General features: G+C 38.2%; 2 protein-coding genes and 1 pseudogene across 2 annotated transcripts; 2 read left to right on the top strand and 1 right to left on the bottom strand.

Moving 5' to 3' along the window:
* Positions 1-5,768: 5,768 nt before the first annotated feature.
* LOC128400452 (olfactory receptor 13H1-like) lies at positions 5,769-6,638 on the bottom strand. The gene has a single exon (XM_053362640.1). It carries the CDS (start codon positions 6,636-6,638, stop codon positions 5,769-5,771), a length of 870 nt encoding a protein of 289 aa, XP_053218615.1.
* A 1,302-nt stretch (positions 6,639-7,940) lies between these two features.
* On the top strand, positions 7,941-14,389 carry LOC128400451 (olfactory receptor 13H1-like). The gene is made up of 2 exons (XM_053362639.1): positions 7,941-7,996; positions 13,432-14,389. Exons 1-2 carry the CDS (start codon positions 7,941-7,943, stop codon positions 14,387-14,389), a joined length of 1,014 nt encoding a protein of 337 aa, XP_053218614.1.
* A 2,350-nt stretch (positions 14,390-16,739) lies between these two features.
* Positions 16,740-17,602, top strand: LOC128400450 (olfactory receptor 13H1-like; annotated as a pseudogene).
* Positions 17,603-20,958: the final 3,356 nt, after the last annotated feature.

Below are 20,958 nucleotides of genomic sequence, written 5' to 3'. Positions count from 1 at the left end.
TTAAAATAACTTATTTTGTGTGTAGATGTCTTATCTGTAACTGAAATCTGTTATCTGAAAACTGTTGTGTCTGTTGTACATACCCATCCCAATTTCTAGTCTAGAAATTTAAAATGGTTCTTTTACATAGTATCTCTATATAGAACACTAACTGTGGTAGGAAATGAAATGTTCATCTTAATTTCTACTCACATTGTCTTTGGGGGCTGAGGCAACTCTTAAACATGCAAATCTTCCACAACATTTGCAGCTGGAAGTGGTGAAGTGCCAGTTAAACCTGTTAAATGTGTGAACTGGTTATTGTTGTTGTTGTTTAGTCGTTTAGTCATGCCCAACTCTTCGTGACCCCATGGACCAGAACACGCCAGGCACTCCTGTCTTCCACTGCCTCCCACAGTTTGGTCAGACTCATGTTTGTAGCTTCGAGAACACTATCCAACCATCTCGTCCTCTGCTGTCCCCTTCTCCTTGTGCCCTCCATCTTTCCCAGCATCAGGGTCTTTTCCAGGGAGTCTTCTCTTCTCATGAGGTGGCCAAAGTATTGGAGGCTCAGCTTCACGATCTGTCCTTCCAGTGAGCACTCAGGGCTGATTTCCTTAAGAATGGATCGGTTTGATCTTCTTGCAGTCCATGGGATTCTCAAGAGTCTCCTCCAGCACCATAATTCAAAAGCATCAATTCTTCGGCGATCAGCCTTCTTTATGGTCCAGCTCTCACTTCCATACATCACTACTGGGAAAACCATGGCTTTAACTATGCGGACCTTTGTTGGTAAGGTGATGTCTCTGCTTTTTAAGATGCTGAAACTGGTTATTAGAACTGAACTGGTTATTAGAACCCCTGAACATTCAGTCACTTCAATAGTTTGCATTGATTGGTTTATAACATATATTTGTAATATGTGATTCGGTGTGTTTTAATTTGCTCTGCTACGCTTAGAGATGTTGAATATATTAATTGGTATAGAAATAATAATTATATAATAATTATATTATATGCAGCCATCTGACTGAAACTGTGTGCAACAATATTTTCATTTTACCAAGCTGGTGCACCATTCCTGACAATAGATGTCATTGCCCAATATTCTATTATAACAATATTATAAAATATATGGTTTCAGAGCATTACAGAAGTAGTACAGGAAGTTCATAGCCTTTCCTTGCTTCAAAAATGGGGTTGTCAGAAATGCACCTCTTGAAACCGAAGTTGCATTTTAGCAACAGAGAGAGGCTTTTAACTTAGGACTTCTCCTTGTATACTAGTGGGTTTATTCTAATGGAAAGGATCATGACAATATTTCTATCAATAACCTAAGAATTTTCCTCCCCCAGTGTTTGCAAATAGTCTTCTATCTGTATAAGCCTCTTTCAAATTACACACACCCACCCCAATAGCCTAAAATACCCTACCTTTTACTTTCTAGCTATTCTGGCTTCACCTTTCTGGCTATTCATTATTCTAAAGATGAATTGACTAAGAACATATAAAATTAGTGCTGTGCCAAAATTTTCTCCAGTATCTTAAAAACCATTTTAAAACCATTTATCATCAACTGATGGGGGGTATTCAAAAACTATCAAAGGCGAAAGCAAATTCCAGTGAAATTATCATGGTCAGTGCAAGGGACGGGGGTTGGTTGTGTTCAATTACTTTCAAAGAGGCCAAAGGGGACTAGTGAGTGTCCTTTCTACAAATCAATTTCACAGTTGTCTGGATTCTGTTTTGTAGAAAAGCATCACTGTTAGGATATGAGACCCATTTTTTTATGTTTTTGTAGTTCTGGAGACAAGTGGAGAGCATTTCAACAAGCTGTCCCAGCCAGAGTATACTTGTATACTTGAGACTTATGTGGAAGGCAATTTAATCAGCATCAACACCTGCAGCCTCCCAGGAGCTCCTGCCTCCTGAAAAACTAGCCAAGCTTTCTTGTATGTGTCTGGTTGCTCTCCATTGTTATTATTTTTATTTTTTGAAAGTAGATGGTTTCATCTTAAAGAAGTCAATGTGGATATAAATAAATGCAGAGAGAGGAGGAGGAGGAGGAGGACTTCTGTTAAGAACCATATGCACTGAGGTCAGGCTATCAGCAATTCATAGCTACCTTTCCCAGTTTCCAACACTTCAGTGAAAAGATTGGATAATTCCTCCCAATGCAGCTTTTTCATAGCAGGAAACCCAGGTAGCAAGGAAGGCTGTAGAACTCTGAAGAAATGTTTAATGGAAAGAAATAAGAAACACACAGTGCCCCCCCCCCCGCGCCAGCCACTTCACAGTGATAAAGGAAGCTCAGAACCACACCAGAATCCACTGGAATCCAGTGTCCCAAGAAAGAGATAGAAAAATGGAAGTCCCTTTTACAGGGGAAGAAAACTTTTGAGAAAAGTGGAGATAGGCTTTGGCACAGCACTACATAGAAATTCTGCAATGGTCTCATGCTGTTAAGAAGAATATATTACTAGCTGGAGAGTTAAGCAAACAAGACTCTCTCATTGAAATCAGAACAGTTACAGATTTGAATACATTTCCCCATGTGCATACTAAGAAACTTTCTGTCATCCTCATCTTTATGGTGACTCAGCTCTTTGAATGATGAGCAGATTTTTAAAATAGACAGGGAATAGAGGTAAAAATACACAATTTTTTACCTCATAGAGGTAAAAGCCTGTTTCTATGTATATGGCAGAGCTCTGGGCTGGGTTGAATAAGAGTGTAATGTGGAAAGCCAAAGCATCAGCCTGACAAAACTGAGAAAAAGAAAGAGTGGGAAGAAATCTCTATAATATTTTTTAATGCATTAGAATTGAAGAGAAACTAAATTTACACTCAAACTCTAATGCTTTAATGTATCTAATCATAAATACACTCTACATCACCATCATCATCATCACCACCACCACCACCATCATCATCAGATATGGGACTAAATAGTCCCCCAGAACTGACTGGGATTGCACCTGTTAAAGACCTTCTGTATCACAGTAATAGGGCTCTGCATCAGGCTAAGAAGACTGATAATCTCTGTGATATGTATCAGTTTTATTCTTAGATGAATTGTGGTGGAACTACAATGCAAACAACAATAAACAATAATAAACAATAATAGGAGTAAGTCTCTCCTTGACCCATCCAGTCCCCCTTTCCCAAATACCCGCTTTAGGGACTTATACTGGTGTGAGTTATACCAGGGGAGCCCTGAAGTGAGACATGTACTCTCATGTATCTCTGGTTCACCTGGGAGGTAAGGAACTTACGCTGAGCTATCCGTGGCTGAGCCCTGACCTACCCAAGAAAGTACAAGATTAGCCAAATCCAAATTCTTTTGCCCTGGTGGATCCTGGGTCTGGTTTGTGCTGTAAACATGGATCTTTCATTTCTACTATAAAATAATGCTACAGCCACTATTAGATTGGATGATCTACATAGAAATACCAAATAAGTTTTAGTAATCTCCCTGGCAAGCATTTTACACATAATTTTGCAAATCCAGTAGGCATAGTAAATGCATTTCCTTATTTTCCATTTGACTCTTTCTGCTTAATAACTATGACTGCAAATGGACTTGTTGCCTAATGTACCATTTCCTTTGCTACTGGCCCATACTTGATATCTATTTTTATTGCATCTTCATTCCCACAAGCTATTGCTAACTGCTTGTTTTCACTTTTCTGCCTATTCATTGCTCTGCTATCACATGATAGGCAAAAAAAAAAGTGTTAGCCCTAGTATTATTATTATTTTTTGAGGTCTGGCCCAGGATTATGTGCGGCAATAATTAAGAACACTGCTAGCACTTGTGCTAAGGGTCTTTCCTTCATGCATAAATTATTGTCATTTGCCCACAGGTATTCCAGGCTAAATGCCATATTCTTTTTGCGATGAGGGGGATCATGGCCTAGAGACAATGTGGCAGAATGATTCAACAATTGAGCTATGAAATTAATTAAAGATTATAGCCCTAAAAATAATCATTAATCACCCATTCCCACCACCCTTCTGAGTAATACCCCTCCCCTCTCTCTCACTATATATAAGGGTCTGGTGGCTTCTGTTTCAGTGTATCTGAAGAAGTGTGCATGCACATGAAAGCTCATACTAATAACAAACTTAGTTGGTCTCTAAGGTGCTACTAGAATGAATTTTTTTATTTTGTTTCGACTACTGCAGGCCAACACGGCTACCTACCTGTTTCTGATAGAATATTGTGTGTGTGTGTTTATAGTACAATTTATTACACATGATGAAAGATGCAAGGCATATCATATACTGATCAAGAGTACCAAAGATTCATGTTAAGCTCCTATAGCTGGTTAGACTGCTTAGTTCCTGAGGGCACCACATGGTTTTCCATATACCTGTTTCATCCTTGATGGACAGAATGAGAATTGATTGAAATTTGAAAGTGCTTGCCAATGTGTGTGTGTGCAACTCATTCACACACGACACACATGCACAAGAAAGATCGCTGATCCAGAGCCAGACAAATATGACACTTTTTCCCCAGAGACCTAAAAATATTTAACAATAAGCTTAAATCAAATTGAAGGAGGGCAAGAACAGACCCTCTAAGTGTCCCTATTTTCCAGGAACATCCCTGATTTAGAAAAGCTATCCTGGTTTCAGATTTTATCCCAAAATGTCCTACTTTTCCTTAGGATGTCCCTATTTACATTGGAGAAATGTTGGAGAGTATGGAGTTATCCGACCCCCAAACCATCTGAAGGCAATGCTGTATAAGGAAGTTTTTTTTAATGTTTAATGTTTTTAGGAATGTTGGAAGCTGCCGAGAGTAGCTGGGACAGCCCAGTAAGATGTGTGGGGTATAAATATTAAAATTATCATTATGGAATAGGAGGTCCCTATTTTCATCAGATAAATGTTGGAGGGTATGTAAGAATGAGTTGGTGGCAGCATAAAGCACAGTGTTACCTAATTATCTAACTAACACTCAAAGTAGAAAAATAAAACAGGCAGTGTAAACAAGAGTTACGGTGCAAGGGATTAACTTTTAGAATGGAATAGAATAGAACTGGGTTTATTTATATATAAACACACTTGCCTTCTACAAGAAGTTAAAATGCAAAAAACAGAGCAAAATTCCCAGCAGCATTTCCAAGCATCTGGGTGGGCTTGTCTAATCAATAATGTTTTTAGTAGGTCCCTAAAAGGATGCACTAAAGGATCCGGCTTGATATTAATAGGCAGAAAGTTAAGATGAAGCAAAACACAACCCTCAACTCCACAACTCTTGTAGTATTGCAGCTCCTGCACACAGGAAGGAGAGATCTACAAGAAACCAAGTGTCAATCTTATAGGCCCTTTAAATGAAATAAGTTGCTGAATGATAACCTGTTTTTCTTCTTCCAGAAAGGTATACTATTGACTTAGTGTTGCTTTATACAGGGAGTGACTATTGGAACATATGCAGAAACAATAACAGGGAATGCAGGGCAAATACTATAGAGCAAATACTATAGTAGAAGTGGTGGTGTACACTGCAAATATATTAAAAATGCCAAGCTGCAATCGCAACTGATAGTATAGTTACAAAACAGACGAGAATAAATTACATCACTGCTAACGTTACAACAAACAGAATTGCAGGGAAATACATTTTTGAAGAATTCTGGATGGTGAACATTCATTTAAAGGGCCTGCAATATTAATCTGAAGTTTGCTGAACCTAAAATGAAATCTGGTGAAAATAAAACATACACAATTAGGTGATTTACAAGGGAAACATCCAAATAAAAAAGCTATGTATCTATTTAATATGTCATGTCTGGTTTTTTCTTACCTATCAGTTTTTTCAATGCTCCCAAGACTTCTTGGTTTCTGAGTGTATAAATTAAAGGATTAAACATTGGAGTCAGCACTGAATTAAATGGAGATATTATTTTATCTATCTCATGTGTCCCTGCATTTTGTGGAAGGAGGTAAGTGAATATAGCTGTGCCATAGTACATGATCACTACAGTCAGATGGGAACCACAGGTGGAGAAAGCCTTTGTCCTACCTCCTTCTGAGTGGATCCTAAGGATGGTCACAAGAATGCGCATGTAGGAAAAAAGGATGAAGCCCAGAGGGAGAACCAGTGTCAAAGTGCTAGTGAAGTACATGCTTATCTGGCTTGAAGAGGACTCTGCACAAATGAGCTTAATAATAGATTTAACTTCACATCCTATATGGTCAACCTCATTGTTTCCACAGAATCGAATGGGATTAGTAATAGATGGAATCACAGTAATCATAAAGGAAGCAGTCCATGTTGCAGTGGCAAGGAGGATGCACACTGTTCTGTTCATAATCATGGTGTAGCGCAGTGGATTGGAAATGGCAACATAACGATCATAAGCCATGACAGCCAGAAGGAAACATTCTGTTGTACCAAACAGAAGAAGAGAATACATCTGTGCATAGCACAAAGGAAGAAGCATTACAGGTCTGTCCACTAAGCAATTAGCTATTGATTGCGGTATTGCTGTTGTTGTGAGGCAGAGGTCAAGGATGGCCAAATTGCAGAGGAAGAAATACATGGGATTATGAAGCTTTGGATCGTGTATGACTACCAAGATAATAAGTCCATTTCCAATAACTATTATTGAATAGGAAATGATCAAAAAGGTCATTAAAGCCATTCTTGATTTGGGTCGATCTGACCACCCAGTGAGAATAAATTCAGTCACTTCTGTCTCATTTTCTCCCGCTTGCTGCATGAAGATGGATCTGAAAGTTTACAGTATGTTATATATTATATATTAGCACATTTAAATACATTTAATTAGAACCAACTATTGTGTACCATGGTTGGTCTATTTTGGAATCGTAGTTCATGCACAAGCAGCAGGTGCTGCTGTAGAAGATTTCCTGCACTGCATCATATGAGATTGCATGATAGGTTGCCTCTCAAATCCCCACTTAAAAACAATAAACTGGGAGAAGATTCTAGACTAACCTTCCAGCTGATATGCAGGCTAAAAGTTGCAACTGTGTCTAACACTCATTCTTTTCATTGAGCCTATAAAATCTTTCAAGAAAGATATCCCAGGATTTTGACAACTGATCAGTCTTATAACACAACACATGCACACGAAACTCATATCAATAGCAAACTTAGTTGGTCTCTAAGGTGCTACTGGAAGGATTTTTTTTATTTTGTTTCGACTACGGCAGACCAACACAGCTACCTACCTGTAACTCGAAAAACACATATATATTTTCTATATCATATTGTAGGAAGATGTAATGAAGAGAATCAGAAACAACAATAGATTGAAAAGCATATTATGGTCACAGATATTTTCAATTAACCGAAATAGTAAGTTATATTGCACTTTTTTGAAACACAGTGTTATGAATATTTACTCATCATTGCTGCTATGTTCTGTGAGGCTTAGTTCCGGGGAGGCATTCATAACACAGCAGCTTTATTTGCATGCATATTAAAATACACCTATACATTAACTACTGTTTAATTATGTTGAGTTTAATAATTCAAGGAAGAGTCTGATAATAGAGCCTGACATATAACTGAGAGAAAACCACCCCAATCCTGACAATAGTCAGTCAGCTAAGTCATCACCCAGGATACTTCTATTCCATTTCTTTTCCAACTGAGTTTTGCATATCTCTCTACCCTCCTCCAATAGTGAGTCAGCATTCCACTGGTCACTGAGCATGAAGTTTATTCCCCATTGAGCTACCTCAGGGGTTACCCACTTGGGGTTTTTTCCTAAAATTAAAATTGTGTACATCTGCAAAACTTTATCCTAAAAAGAAAATGGTGCACAACTGCTAAACATTTGGTTCTCACCCCCACCACAACAAGCCTTCTGATAAATTTCCCTTTCTTCATTCCAAAAGTGGAATAGGAGTATTTTAGGATTAAAGAAAAAAGAAAAAGAAATAAACAATAAAAAATAAAAGTGTCTGCATAAGCAATGGCGCTACTACCAAACAGACTGAATGAGAATTCTTACAATGAGGACAACGAAAAGTAGGCAAAAATTATACTTGCCTTCTTAAATCTCATTGAACTCAGAAGAAGATAATCCACTATTTTTATATTGTCTAGTGTGTTTAAGAAGTCAGCAATTACAGATTCATAAAAAGAAAGAAAAATGCAGACAAACTGCTTGAATAAGACTCCCCATATCATCTGTGCAAATGAATGGAGAAACAGCTATCTGGCTTTCAGTGGGAGATTTTATTTAAGAAACTATGGCATAGCATTTTATTTGCATACTTACTGTTTTTTATTCCCTCTGAGCAGATTCTCTATTGCCTCATTACTGTTTGAAATTATTACAGTAGTTTTAATTAGTAGAAGTTTTAATGGGTTGTCTGCAACTAGTTTTCATGCTGAGTTTGGAGAACTCCCTGTGCAAAACAGTGCAAACAAGCAAGAGTTTGTAGAAGTCTTCTGAAATTTCCTCTGTGAATTTGTCTAATCCTCTTTTAAAGCTACCCATGTTGGTGGCTATTGGCTGCCTCCTGTGGGAGTGAGTTCCAGAGTTTAACTATGTGCTGTATATAGAAGTACTTTCCCTTTTCTGTTCTGAATTTGCCAACATTCTATTTAAATGGATGTCCAAAAGTTCTAGTGTAGAGAGAGAGAGAACTCTTCCACATCCATTTTCTCTATCCCATGCATCATTTTAGAAACATCTATATTTTCTTTTCTGAGGAATTATATATAATGAAATAAAAAGGATATTTAAAATAACTTTTGTAACCAAAACTAGAAGCTTTCTTTTTGGGAATTATAGTGACCTAAACTGTATAGAAACTTATTCATGCTGCAGCAAGAACGTTACTTGCCCCAAAATGGAAAGAAGCAAAAGTCCCAGCAAAGGAAGAATGGATACAAAAACTTATGGAATATGCAGAAATGGCGAAACTTACTGGAAGAATAAGAAATCAAGATAACAAACTTTTTATTAAAAAATGGAAATGGTTTATTGAATATTTAAAGATAAATTGTAAACAGAACATTGGCAGGATTATTGTAATAACCTGTGGTTTCACAAGAGTATATATTTAAAGAAGATGAATAAATGAGACCATTAATTTGGATATGCAGAAGATATTTAAAATAAATTTAAGGAACTGCAGAAAGAGGGGAAAGGAAGTCAAGTTTTGAAATGTCGAAATGATTGTAAAATTAGTGAAATGTATAAACTTGAAAAGTATAATCATTTTTAAAAATAAAAAAAATATTTTTTTAAAGCATTTATTAATTTTCCAATAAAAACATCCAATTAACATATCAAATCAAATCCAATAAAAATAAAAAACTAAAATAAAAAAGGTCCAATTGTCTTCCAAATTGTAATAATTTTGTTTTGACTTCCCACGGTCTGAATTTCGAAGCGCATTCAACATCATAGTCCTGCCTCTCATCATCCTCAATGTTATTCATAATTCCATGTCCGATTTTTCCCTTCCCCATTTTGACTCTGGTTCTACGATCCTCATTCATGTCAGAAAACAGATACTTTTTTTTCTATGGAGTGCAGATTTGTCCGTATATTGTACTCCTTCAGCTGTTTTTTCATCGCACCACTTCATTTAATTGCATCCAATTTCAAAGTTCTGTCCTGCTCTTTGAGAGTTGTTATTTTGGCAGCTCCCAGATCGTTAATCTTTCCCGTCCAGGTGTTATCAAAGAAACAGAGAGAAATTTCCTTCTGTAACCTCCTTGTTGATTTATCTTAAACAGACTGTTTGCAGTGTAGCCATATATCAGACAGTTAGCAATTGGCCTTTGGAATCCTCCCAGTCCCCCCTCCGGGCCCTGGAGGGGGGCTGCCAGACATCCATTTAGCCCTCTCTCTCGCTTGTAATCAAAAAAACATATTTTTGCAAACAGTTGTATATGTAATATTGTTTCCAGTCTTTATAACCAACCATCCATTGGCTCCTGTTCCTCTTAATCAGGGAAGTATTTCAGATATTCAATAATGACGTAGTGGGTAGAAGCCATTTTGTCCTCCTTTGTTTTTGTCTTTAACAGACATTTCCGGTCTTAGAAGAGAAGTGGCTGTGAGTAGATCCCAATTATATATGCAAGTCCACCTGAACTCACTTTTTGAAGAGCAATTTAAGTTCTTAATGAGGCTTGGCATGCATTACGGATTGTTGATATTAAGGATAAAATAATGTTTTTTTACATACCAAGCCCCTCCACATTCCAAATGTCATGATGAGGATCTCTTTGAAGTTCGATCTTTTGCACCAGAGACTGTACATACTGCAGATTTTTTCCAGCTTCTTCAATTCAGAGTGTGTCTGTTTGTTTTCCAGATCTATATATTTTCCCAAACAGATGCGTCCGGCTATGGGGTGGCATCGCAGGAGTGTCAGCCGTCCCTAGCTCCGTGACCCAGTGCACCTGCCGTCTGCCACATTGGCAATCTGGGGCAGACCGCGGGTCGTTGAGACAGTCCTCCCCTGCCCTGGGGAGGCTGCCAGGGCTAATTACCCCCATATCAGCCCTGAATTATCAGAACGGCTGAGGTCCGATTGTGTGGGATCAGCCATTTTCCACCGTTGGAAAGAGGAAGTCATCCCAAATTTCAGCCCAGCTGGTGTTTGTTGCAGAGGAACTTGTGCAGACTGGAACTCTTCAGGGTCAGGCCCCAGACCTGGTTCAGATGATGCCTGAGGCAAAGGATCTGGTGCAGATTGAGACTCCTCTGGTTCCGAGTCTGAGCCCGAGTCCCAGGCCATCACACAGAATTTCAAAACTTTCTCAAATTCAATTTACTTTCAAGTTAACCCCACTACTGATATTCACTATGACTTGAAGTTTTAGGTAAGAATAACTTTGTGAAGTAATGAGACATTTGGGAGTATGCCTAAAGGGAATAAGAAAGCAAATAGTTTTTCTTTTTTTCTTCTTAAAAATCACATACGACACAAAGTTTTCTCAGATAAAAACTCTTGTTAATGAGGAAATAGTTATTTCTCCAACCATTTTTATTGATGTTAGTAAGGGAATTACACTGCAGCGTCTTACTTGCACTTTTTTCTACTTATAAATGCATGTGTTGTATGCATAGCCATTAGTACACAATTCTGTATTTAAATTAACATCTGATTAAAGTGCATTTTTATTAAGTAGTAAACTATTTCAAAACAAGGCTTCCGACATTTGAAGCACATTTGAAGCTTAGAGGACATTTTTCATGTTTTTTTAAATCAACTTGCTACAATTCAGCTTAGAGATAAGAGTTATACCAATTAAGATAAGAATTCAAAAGACAATTGGATATTGTCAGCCTAAAGGATGGTGATTTCTGCTATGCGAAGGGCTTAAAAAGGCAAGTAGTGAATTTTCTTACTCATTACTGACCTCATTATGATTATCTTTATTTTTTTTAATGAAGATATGTTTGAATTCATAAATTTCCATTAATTCCCCTTGTATGATTTATGCAAACATCTATTTTCCCTCCTCCCAGTTCTACATTAAAAACCCTATATGGTTAGCCTGTTCAGTACAGCACCAGTTTTCATTTTAAAATCTGATACAGAGGGTTGAGAAACCTTTGAGATATAACAGAAGGTGGAGCAGGGGGCTGCTAGGGGTGTGTCAGTTGCTCCCCAAAACCCAGCCTTCTTCCCTGTTCCACTAGCAAAAGTAATTTTCTTAATTTATCCGACAGTAGTTTATTTGTTTTTAATGGGCATTTTGCAGAAAATGCTTGGTTGATGTTGTTCTCATGCTAGAATAAGTGCAATCTAATTTTGGTCCACAAAGATAAATATTATATAGATTTCCTCTTGACACCCTTCTTATTAGTCATTTTCTTTTCTTTTCTTCCCTGTGGAATGTCCTCCCATCAAGGAAATAAACATCTATTTGACTTTTAGAAGACATATTAAGGCTACCCTGTACTGGGAGGTTTTGAGTGTTTCTTGGGTTTTTTTGTTTTTAATATTTTATTAGAAGCTGCCCAGAGTGGGTGGGGCAATGCATTCAGATGGGGGGGGGCATTTAAATGTTGTTTGAGTCAACAAAAGCTATTTATTGAAATGCTTAAATATTTAATCGAAGAACTCGCAGAAACTGTTTTCCAGTGCTGAAATCCTATGCATTTTTACCAGTGAGTAAGCAAGCTACAATGAAAACAATAGGATTTACTTCTGAGTAGCGATGTGCTAGCTCATAATGTTTGTGGGGAGCAGAGGCATAGCATAAAGAGAGGATTCATTTTCTTCTGTCCCCATCACTTGTTATTCTATTATTCTATTTGCACCTATCTGAATTTTGCAATGAAAAACTCAGTGTACAACCAAAAACTGTCTACAAAAATGCTTATATTGGGGGAAAGTATGCCTGAAAATGGACTCATTGGGGGAAATAGCATATTTGCACATTTGGCAAATGTGCATTCAATGTGTATTATAGGAGATTGCATACCAAATTGCTGATGAGTTTTTGTGAGGACCTTTGTTGCGAACTCCTAGAGCTGACTGGGGGGGAAAGATGAGAAACTTTGAACTGCTTCAGTCAGGCTCTTCTAATGTTCATATTACACACACATGGTAAATATTGAGCAGTTCATGCTTACTTGATGCAAGAAATATTTCACATTTGCACTCTGGTGCCATTTTAGAAAGTTTAGCATATGTTCCATTTTGGTTGTGTAAGAGTCTGTTACCCAAATGTTTTGCAAACTTCCATACCTTCCAAAGGGAAGCAAAATATTTAGATCCTACCTGCTTCTTTACTATAATCATCTATGAAAAGCCCAATGCACCTATATTTATATTTGGGGTGTGTTTGTGTGTTAATAAAGGCATGTGAGATTACAATCTTAATATAGTGGACACTCGGGTTGCGAACGTGATCCATGCGGGAAGCACGTCCGCAACCTGCAGCGCTGCATCTGTGCACGGGCGGGTAGCGATTAGGTGCTTCTGTGCATGCCCAAAGCACCATTTAGTGCTTCTGCGCATGCGCCAAAACCTGTTCCAGTTCCAGGTTTGGCGCGGTGCGCAACCCGAAATCACACAACCCGAAGCATCTGTAACCCGAGGTATGACTGTAGTATTGTCTGAAATTTATTGTATTTAAAATTTGAGGTTCAGGTAGAACTCTCCTCTCTGACACCGCAATTTCTAAATGCAAGGTGCTTTCTCTCTATCCAACTATGTTCTCTGAAGTGATATAGTCCTGGAAACATTTTACAACCTCATCAGCTGTTTATGTGAAGCCAGACACCAAAGGAGACCAAAAGTACACCAACAACAACATCATAGTATCCTACCCTTTATCTACAGATAAAGGGTGGCATACTATGTTGTTGTTGTTGTGGAAGGCAGTTCACAACAGTTCACAGCATCGAGTGCTGTTATTTTAAATTTGCTTAAGTATAGCTATTTTCAAATTATTCACATTGTATTTCTTTTGCTATGTTCCAGGCCAGCCTTTATGCAGGAAGTAGGCGAAAATGAGACAGCTGTGACTGAATTTATCCTCATCGGCTGGTCAGGTCGACCCAAGTCAAGGATGGTTTTAATGACAGTTTTTATAATTTCCTACTTCATAACAGTTCTTGGGAATGGACTTATTGTTGTGGTAGTGATATGTGACCCACGGCTCCACAACCCCATGTATTTTTTCCTCTGCAATTTGTCCATTATTGACCTCTGCCTCACAACAACGTCACTCCCACAATCTATAGCCAACTGCTTAGTGGATAGGCCTGTAATGTCTCTTGCTGCATGCTATACACAAATGTATTCTATTCTCTTATTTGGTACAACTGAATGTTTCTTCCTGGCTGTTATGGCTTATGACAGATACATTGCCATCTCCAATCCACTGCGCTACACACTCATCATTAACAGGACAGTGTGCATCATGTTGGCCACTTCCACATGGATAGCAGCCTTTCTTATAACAGTAGCCCCTTGTCTTGCTAAGCCAGCTAGGTTTTGTGGAAACAATGAGGTGGACCATATAGGATGTGAATTCAAATCTATGTTTAAGCTCATTTGTACGGATACCTCTATGAGCCAAATAAGTGTATACTTCACCAGCACTTTGTCACTAATTATTCCCCTTAGTTTTATTCTTTTCTCCTATATGCGCATTCTAGCAGCCATTGTAAGAATGCACTCAGAAGGAGGCAGAATGAAGGCTTTCTCTACATGTGGGTCTCACCTGGCGGTAGTGACTATGTATTATGGCACAGCCATATTTGTCTACCTTTTCCCTCAGAATGAGAAGACTCATGAGATGGAAAAAGTACTTGCAGCATTCAGTGCAGTGCTTACACCTGTGTTTAACCCTTTAGTTTACACACTCAGAAACCAGGAAGTTTTAGGAGCACTGAAGAGACTTTTAGGTAACAAAAAGCCAGGCATCACATACTAAACTTGTTTATGCAGCTGTTTTAGTTGCATTGTTCCTTCATAATGTGAAGCAACATTTCCTTGATTGTCCCATAGTGTCACTTCTTTTTACTGTTTTTGGCAATGAAATGGAAATACACTACAAATGTAACAGGAATGTAAAATTAACATTCATGTTATGGCATATCTTATCCAAAAATATAATTACCTACAGAATGTGAACTTAGCTGTGGTGTTATTTTTATTCTCCCTGTCTTATAAACCTGTCAACAGCTTGATCTCTAGCTCAGCAGAGTCACAATATTGGTGGCCCATTCGTGTATATAGAATTTGCCCAGGAATCTCAATTAATGGTCCTGCAATAAGAACACATATTCCATCTTGGGTGCTTCACAAGTTGGATATAATGGTATAAACACTTGCTAGTTCAAGAACTGAAACTCAAAAATATACTTTTGGTGAAAATAGTGTTTGCATCTCAGCAGCAGACTGACAGGCTGTTACCTGCTTTTGGTTCGCTCCTAAGATGGGCTTCCTTTCATTTTAGTTGATGTCAGTTCTATCAGTTTGGGTGGGGAGCAGACATTTTGGCTGAATCCACCAAGTGAAATAAAAAAGGAGGAGAAATATGATTTTCGAGGGAGAAGGAGGGGGAATTACAATTGTCACAAAAAGATTTTGCATCAGTCATGGCTCATGACTGAAACATTGTTCTCACCAATCCATGAGTACTACACAGATCATTAAGAGGGTGGTTTGCATCATGTTGGTCACTGTTACTTGGACTTTCATAATTATTGTAATCCCATGTCTTGATAAGACAGATAAATTGCTTGGAAAAAATAAGATTGACCATGTAGGATATGAATTCAAATCTTTCTGTAAGCCTAGTTGTATGGATACTTTCTCAGAGTGACAAAAATTGTTCTGACATGGTTTCTATTCTTTATCCCTATTACATACTTTTGGAAATGTAATGTTGACTGCCTTATTTTTCTTCAGTGTCATGCTCAGTCAATCAATTTATTGTATATAGCCAAAGGCCTTCACAATGAACAACAGGGGGCAACAGCAAGGTATTTCTCTAAAATCACACCATAACCTTTAAAGTCTATGGTGTAAAAGCCTACAGCATAAACATTTACAGCATAAAAAATTAGAATTACAATGCACTAACATAACTGGAGCAAAGCTCTTCTTCCCGTCCAATTTTGGCTACCAGTTTGTAGATATTTATTGGCTAAGAGTTCAACTATCACTGGGGGGGGGGTAGATTGACCTGAAAATCAATAAAGAACAGAAGATAAAAAATCTGATTTACTTGTATTTATTTACTCACTTGTAAACCTGAATCTATATTCCATAAATAAAAGGAGTCACATAAAACTATAGAAACATCAGACCAAGAGATGTAGAAAAATGCTTACTTGTAGAAAAGTTGATATAGTATTGCAGTCAGATAAAAAGTCCAGTTGTAAAGGTACTATTTCTTCCAAATGGAGGTCTCATATTTCTCATAGGAGCATAGGAGCATAAGTTTTGTCATGCTTTGTCATGCATTGTCAGTTCAGTGCTTCTAATCAGTGCTTCTCACTGTCAAAGCTGCTGTTACATGAGCTTTTCACAAGCATAACATGAATACACCACCTATTCTTCTTTGTTCCATCTTTGTAGTAAGATGTTTGAACATTACACACTTTGACTATTACAAGCATAGTAGAGACAGCCTTGTACAAATGAATTTCATTATGACTATTTCTCTGTAGACTCAGTGCTTGTAAAGGAAGTGACCTGCTACCTCAACTCTCTTTATATTAGAAAAGTGAGTAGTGTAGAAATGTCTTAGAAATTTCATATGGTACTTCTGGTGAATGACATCTTTCTTTTCCACTTGGAAATTATTTTAATAGGATTAAGGGAACATTTATTTAAAAAAAATTTCATTCTGCATGGTTGTCTAGAGCTTCACATTTGTTGTAATTTCTACTAATTTTCAGTTTAAGAATTTACACATTCAGTGTAAGGGAACTTTGCAGTTTCTATTATAATATCAGTATGATAGCATTAGGTTAGTAGAATTAGACTGAATCAAACCTAAGATCATAGAATCATAGAGTTAGTCACATTTAGGTTTTGTTGAAATTCATGGGACTGATGGCTAATTTTTCACACTGAATTCAGTGTAACCCAAGTACTACTAACATATTAGACCTGACCAGGTTTTAATGATATTATCATGGCTATAGAAATCCAAATGGCATTTAATTTCTTTTGCTTCAGGTAACATCCTGATGCCACAACTAGGAGAACTGAATAATACTGAGATAACTGAATTTGTCCTCATTGGATTCTCAGGGAAACCCAAGACAAGGATGGGTTTAATGAGCTTTCTTATCTTAGCCTACTTGGTGACAATAATTGGAAATGGACTCATTATTTTTGTATACGTAGCTGAGCCCCGGCTTCATAATCCAATGTATTTTTTCCTTTGCAATTTGTCCATACTTGATGTCTGTTACACTACAACTTCAGTCCCTCAAGCTATTGCCAACTGCTTGGTGGACAGACCGGTCATGTCCTTTAATATGTGCTACCTTCAAATGTACACTGGCTTATACCTTGGATCAACAGAATGCTTCCTGCTTGCTGTCATGGCTTATGACAGATATATTGCTATCTCCAATCCCTTACGTTATATGGTCATCATGAATTGGAAAGTTTGCATTGCTTTGGCAGCTATCTCCTGGGTAGGTGCCTTCATGTTGTCTATAGTTCCTTGTCTTGCTAACCCAGCACATTTTTGTGGACACAATGAAGTGGATCAGATAACATGTGAGCTCACAGCCCTCATGAAATTAATTTGCTCAGATAACACTGTCGGCCAGCTTGTTATGTATTTTACAAGCAGCTTCACTCTCCTCTTCCCCTTCTCTTTCATCCTCTTTTCCCATTTACGTATTATTGTGGCCATCCTAAGGATTCATTCGTCAGGTGGGAGGTGGAAAGCTTTCTCCACCTGTGGTTCCCACTTGACTGTGGTGTGCATCTACTATGGAACATGCATATCTGAAACCTCAGTCTAAGGTGATAGAAGAAAAAGACAAAGTTATACCTGTGATTTATGGAACAGTTGTTCCTCTGTTAAACCTACACACTAATCTACACACTGCGAAACCAAGAAGTGAAAGGTGCACTTAAAAGGCTGACTGGAAAGAAACAGAGATCTCAGCATTGAATCTGTATTTATATATATATATGAATTCTTAAAAAAGGGGGGGTACTCTCATTTTCCTACTCATATTGAAATATGAGTGAGGCCAAACCTAGATTCACAAAATGTTTAGGGATATGCATATCCCCGCATCCACCCAGAAAAAAGCACTGTATGTATATATTGTGTCCAATGTGGTTTCCGCTTTAGAAAGACTATTTGGGATTTCAGCCTAAAGGTCCTTAAAATGCGTATCTTTTGTATTTCCTTAGGGCCAATATAGACCAGAAGGGGTTGGCCATATTTATGGTTCATGTGTCTGTCTTATTACCAAACAAGGTGGGGGGTGTGAAGTTTCTTTTATGTCAAGTGTTGTGCTTGGTTTTATAGAGCTGAACCTTCCTAACCCAATTCTGTTGCTTCATACACATCTCACTTCCAGTACATCAGCAATTTACTGGTGGAAGAATAGGATGAATTATGGGGAGTTAGTGTGTGTGAGATGAGAAGGCTGAGTTCCATACTTCCATTCAATAGGTTTTAAACAGCCTCACCTTGCCTTCACTTTATATGATAATGAGGTAGACATGTACAAATTCACTCTTCTTCTATCTGCATTGGCCCTATTTCACATGATAATTTTGTCCTCAAAATAATACTTATTATTTTCCCCAAAATATATCAGCATCATCAGCATCACTAATGTAAAATTAGGAAAACTCATTTAAACATTTTTCTGTATGTATCTACTGTAAGTGTTTTACTATATGTATATTGGGTCTTAGGCTATCTTCCCCAAAGGTTTCAAGCTAGAATAAGCCAATAGAAATATAATTTTTCTCTGTCTTGATACACCAAAATGTAAGGAACAAACAAACAAACTGCAAGGAGCATTAACACTCTCCCAATTATTATTTTTTGCATACTTTCCAGGTGCATGTATATATCTGTGTATGTAATGAACCAATAATAAAATTATAAGTTATCAAAAGTAACTATGTTGAAATGAGTTTATCACAGTCATATTTACACTTTGGGTTGGGGGACAGCAATCTAAGAACTAGTAATTGATTAAAGTAAAATGTGTCTTAACCAATGGTTAGAGATAATGAAGCAGTCCATAACTGTAATATACAGTTACTGACTCACACTTGCACACACAAAAGCATTAACTTGGACCCTGAGTGACTCTCTGAAGCCTTTGTGCTCGCTCTCACTCTCTCTCACATTGCATTGGAATGTGTTTATGCCTACACTCCAGATAGCCATCGCCAGTCACGGCCCACCTGATGCCCCGATCCTCCAACTGGGTGAGAACAACCTTGTCATTTGAAAAAGTACGGACTTGATTTTGACAGCAATCGCTGACCTAGAACAACTGCAGTCTGCATCTTTTAGTCATAGCTCCTCCCACATTGTCAGTGGCGTGGCACAATGAGATCAGCCACCTAAACTATGCCCTTGTAAAAATCAATAGGGCCTTGCGACAAGTAATGCAGCATCTTCAGTGTCGCATAATTCAATACCCAGACATTAAGCCCAATATGCCCAAATTGTTTCATCCTGATGGTGTCCATTTCTCCCCCTTGGGGAATGAGCATTGGGTAAAACCTGTGTTTTGTGATGAATTCACCCCTGAATAGACTCTGTCATGCCTCAGTTGCCCCAGAAGGGGGGGCTGAGAGGGATACACACCCAATGCCTATGCCAGGGGTCAGCAAACTAAGGCCCGGAGGCTGGATGCAGCCCACCGGGATCGTAAATCTGGCCCTCAGACCCTGTGGACCCTGCTGCCCATGCGGTCAGTCCCCACACTAAACCTGCATGGCACAGGGGCCTCGCTGTGTGGGGACAGACTTCCACTATGCTGGCACGGCTTCAGGTTGGCTGCAGGAAGTTCCTGCAGCCAATCCAAAGCTGTGGGTGCCTCTGGACAATGCCCCTTCCCGCTGAGGGGGCCGTGTATGGCCAAGAGCCAAGCGGAAGGAAGCAACAGTGGCAGGGAGGCTGCCTCCACCACCAGGCCAGTGGCCTGGGCTCTGCGCCCCACGGACCCCTGGCCAAGGCAGAGGACGACGACACTGCCAAAGACAAGGTGGTGGCGGCGTGAGTGGTGGCAGGGGGTCCTTTCAGGACAGGGTGGATCCAGCAACCCACAAGGTCAGAGGGACTCTTGAAAAAGTTTGTGGAACCCTGGCCTATGCCAAAGCTTCCTACATCTGAAATAAAAAAAGTTGTGACTGTTTAAATCCAAGACAGTTGTGTCCATTCATTTACCACTCAGCTGTTAGGCGTGCTGGGATGGGGGACTGCGGCTGGGCATGCAAATGGAGCCTTTAAAAAAGCAAAAAAGCAAGTTGAGTGCAAAGTGAATGTTTGGAAATTTAAATAGATCACATTGATTTGCATTTATTTATTTATTTATTTGACAAACATTTGTAAACCCTTTACTAGGGAAAAGAAAAAGTAGTTTTCAAGAAACACTTTAAAAATTGGTTATAAAATGCCAATGAAAAGCCAAATATTGAAAAACGGGTTCTGTTAAACAAAATATAATTTCAAATAAAAGAAGAATTTTTAAAACTCTTACACCTACTAAAATCACAGGGCTGCATAGGCTTTTTGGAACAAAAGCATTTTCATACTAAAAATAAGTGTAGATGCTGCCACCTATACTTTATCTAACTGGATTCATGAGGTGAAATCAAAGCAAATCTTATTGCTTTCTAGTGAACTTAGTGGAATTACTTTTGATTAAATGGGTGAGGGCTATTCTCTCTGTTTGAAACGTAGATGGTCTTGTGATCATTACTTCATTTATACATTGAATAGTTATTGGTGGTTCTTGATTGCTCTCAAGCGAATTAATCAGTATAGATTAGGTCATGTGGGAATGCAGAAGGTTAAAGCAGAAATCAAGAACTAATATAAGGTTATTCCTGTTTACCTGAAAGTAACAATGCTTCAAGATGCATTTTCACTCACATATAGATAGATCCAGCTGTTCAGGAATGGAAGATATGTTTCCTACATAGCTATGGTTATTGGATGCCCAGATAACATAAGAAAAAGAACTTGTAAAGTAAATATGTTGTAGCTAGTTTGATACCTTCAATGTATAACTTTCTTTTTAATTCGCTAATAGCGGATCAAAAAGGATCAATAAAATGGATTCTTAAAATGTATTGATGTGAGTGCACTAGATTTGGAATAACCTTAAGGAAGAATTTAAAATATTTCTTTTTAATCTGTAAAGAACTCCAATTTAGCTTCAAAAGCTCTTTCTCTCACCTTTCCCAAGTCTCTTGAAATTATTTTTGCATCATCCTGCTGTAACTCTGAAAAAAGGGGAACTACCACATTGCACCGATTTTTTTTTA

Source organism: Podarcis raffonei, chromosome 13 (assembly GCF_027172205.1).
Source record: "Podarcis raffonei isolate rPodRaf1 chromosome 13, rPodRaf1.pri, whole genome shotgun sequence".
NCBI lineage: Eukaryota > Metazoa > Chordata > Lepidosauria > Squamata > Lacertidae > Podarcis > Podarcis raffonei.
The sequence above is the reverse complement of the archived record's forward strand: the minus strand, read 5'-3'. Positions and strand labels throughout refer to the sequence as shown.

Bases quoted from the DNA above. Each gene is read 5' to 3' on its own strand.
- LOC128400452 (XM_053362640.1), bottom strand. From the start codon at position 6,638: ATGGCTTTAATGACCTTTTTGATCATTTCCTATTCAATAATAGTTATT.
- LOC128400451 (XM_053362639.1), top strand. From the start codon at position 7,941: ATGGCGCTACTACCAAACAGACTGAATGAGAATTCTTACAATGAGGAC. The intron at 7,997-13,431 runs GTAGGCAAAAAT...GCTATGTTCCAG, and splicing joins TACAATGAGGACAACGAAAA to GCCAGCCTTTATGCAGGAAG.